Source organism: Bison bison, unplaced genomic scaffold (assembly GCF_000754665.1).
Source record: "Bison bison bison isolate TAMUID 2011002044 unplaced genomic scaffold, Bison_UMD1.0 scf7180017864516, whole genome shotgun sequence".
Lineage (NCBI taxonomy): Eukaryota > Metazoa > Chordata > Mammalia > Artiodactyla > Bovidae > Bison > Bison bison.
Window position 1 is genome coordinate 2,102,430 of NW_011495069.1, and position 1,464 is coordinate 2,103,893.

Here is a 1,464-nt window from a genome sequence, read left to right on the forward strand (position 1 = left end):
CCCCCAGCATGACCTCAGCCGCCCTCCGGTGGATGTACCACCACTCCCAGCTCCAGGTAACCTGTCCCCGCCCCTCCCCGTCCCCACCATCCCTGGACGCCCTGCCCCTGCTCTCTTTGAGGAGCCAGCATGATTTCTAAGTCGTTTTTCCCTCTGAAATCTCTCTCTGGTCCAGTTCTCAGGCAGCCTTCCTGTTCTTCTGGGTAGCTGCCGAAGAACCAGGCCCTGTCGTGAGGGCTTTACAAGCATGGATTGAACGATTGCTTAGACCTGATGAAGTGGGATATTCCAGTTTTACCAATGAGCAAACAGCTGTGAACGGGAGAGAAAGTTATAGTCACGGACTTGATCTACAGCCCGCTGGTCCTGCTCCTCTTGGGGTGTGGGGGTTCCCTGTCTTTGGTGTCCCCTGTCTTCCTGGCTAACGCTTTTCTCCAGCTGCAGCTGTACACAGTTGCATAGTCCCCGGCATGTATACAGCAGGTTTTCAGTAAATGGGAGTTAGGAGCTTTGTGTAATTTCTCATTCCCATAAGCACAGTGAAAACTGAGATCTGAGACTCTGGGCTTACAAAGCTAAACCAGGTTCGCACAGCTGCTGAGTGGCAGAACCGGGCTCTGAACTGAGGTCTGAACGAGGACGAACATCGTGGCAGCAGAGGAAAGAAGAGAGGATTCGGGTCACATAGTTACGAATGTTGAAGGCACCGAAAGTGCTTTGTACAACTATTGATCGCTTATGGTGAACGATGTCGGCTTCCTGATCTCCGAAGAAGAAGACTTAGCTTAGGGACCAGGGACCAGGCTTGATCACTCACAGCCTTTGTGTAGCAGAAGTTTATTACAGTGAGAAAGGACAAAGAAAGCTTCTGACACAGACATCAGAAAGGGTTAGAGAGTGCCCCATTCGCTAGTTTTATCGAGGCCTTATATACTTTTACCAGACCCACTCCCACAACATACATTAACAACAGAAAGGTCTTAGCAGACCCACTCCCACTTCACATAAACAGGATTAGTCAGAAGGTTCTTCTCAAAAGGAGAAACATGTCCTCCAGCAAGATACCTTGTTGTTATACAATCCTTCCCTGGTGGCTCAGACGGTAAAGCATCTGCCTACAATGCGGAAGACTGGGGTTCGATCCCTGGGTCTGGAGGATCCTCTGGAGAAGGATATGGCAACCCACTCCAGTAGTCTTGGCTGGAAAATCCTATGGATGGAGGAGGGTGGTAGGTTACAGTCCATGGGGTGGCAAAGAGTCGGACACGACTGAGCGATTTCACTTCACTTCACTTCAGTTCAGTCGCTCAGTCGTGTCCGACTCTTTGCGACCTCACGGACTGCAGCACGCCAGGCCTCCCTGTCCATTGCCAGCTCCCGGACTTTACCCAAACTCATGTCCATTGAGTCGGTGATGCCATCCAACCATCTCATCCTCTGTCGTCCCCTTCTCCTTCTGCCTTC

The 1,464-nt window shown here is 51.2% G+C and overlaps 2 protein-coding genes across 2 annotated transcripts in view; one reads left to right on the forward strand and one right to left on the reverse strand.

Moving 5' to 3' along the window:
* The window catches only part of LOC104981222 (aflatoxin B1 aldehyde reductase member 2-like), a gene marked incomplete at its 5' end in the record, with an annotated part of 43,219 nt that overhangs the window by 15,046 nt on the left and 26,709 nt on the right, over window positions 1-1,464 (reverse strand). The window lies entirely within an intron of this gene.
* The window catches only part of LOC104981211 (aflatoxin B1 aldehyde reductase member 4-like), a 12,433-nt gene that overhangs the window by 6,774 nt on the left and 4,195 nt on the right, over window positions 1-1,464 (forward strand). Inside the window, exon 5 of the mRNA XM_010830214.1 lies at window positions 8-56. Within this exon, the coding sequence (XP_010828516.1) occupies window positions 8-56 (49 nt within the window). The remainder of the gene's footprint in view (window positions 1-7; window positions 57-1,464) is intronic.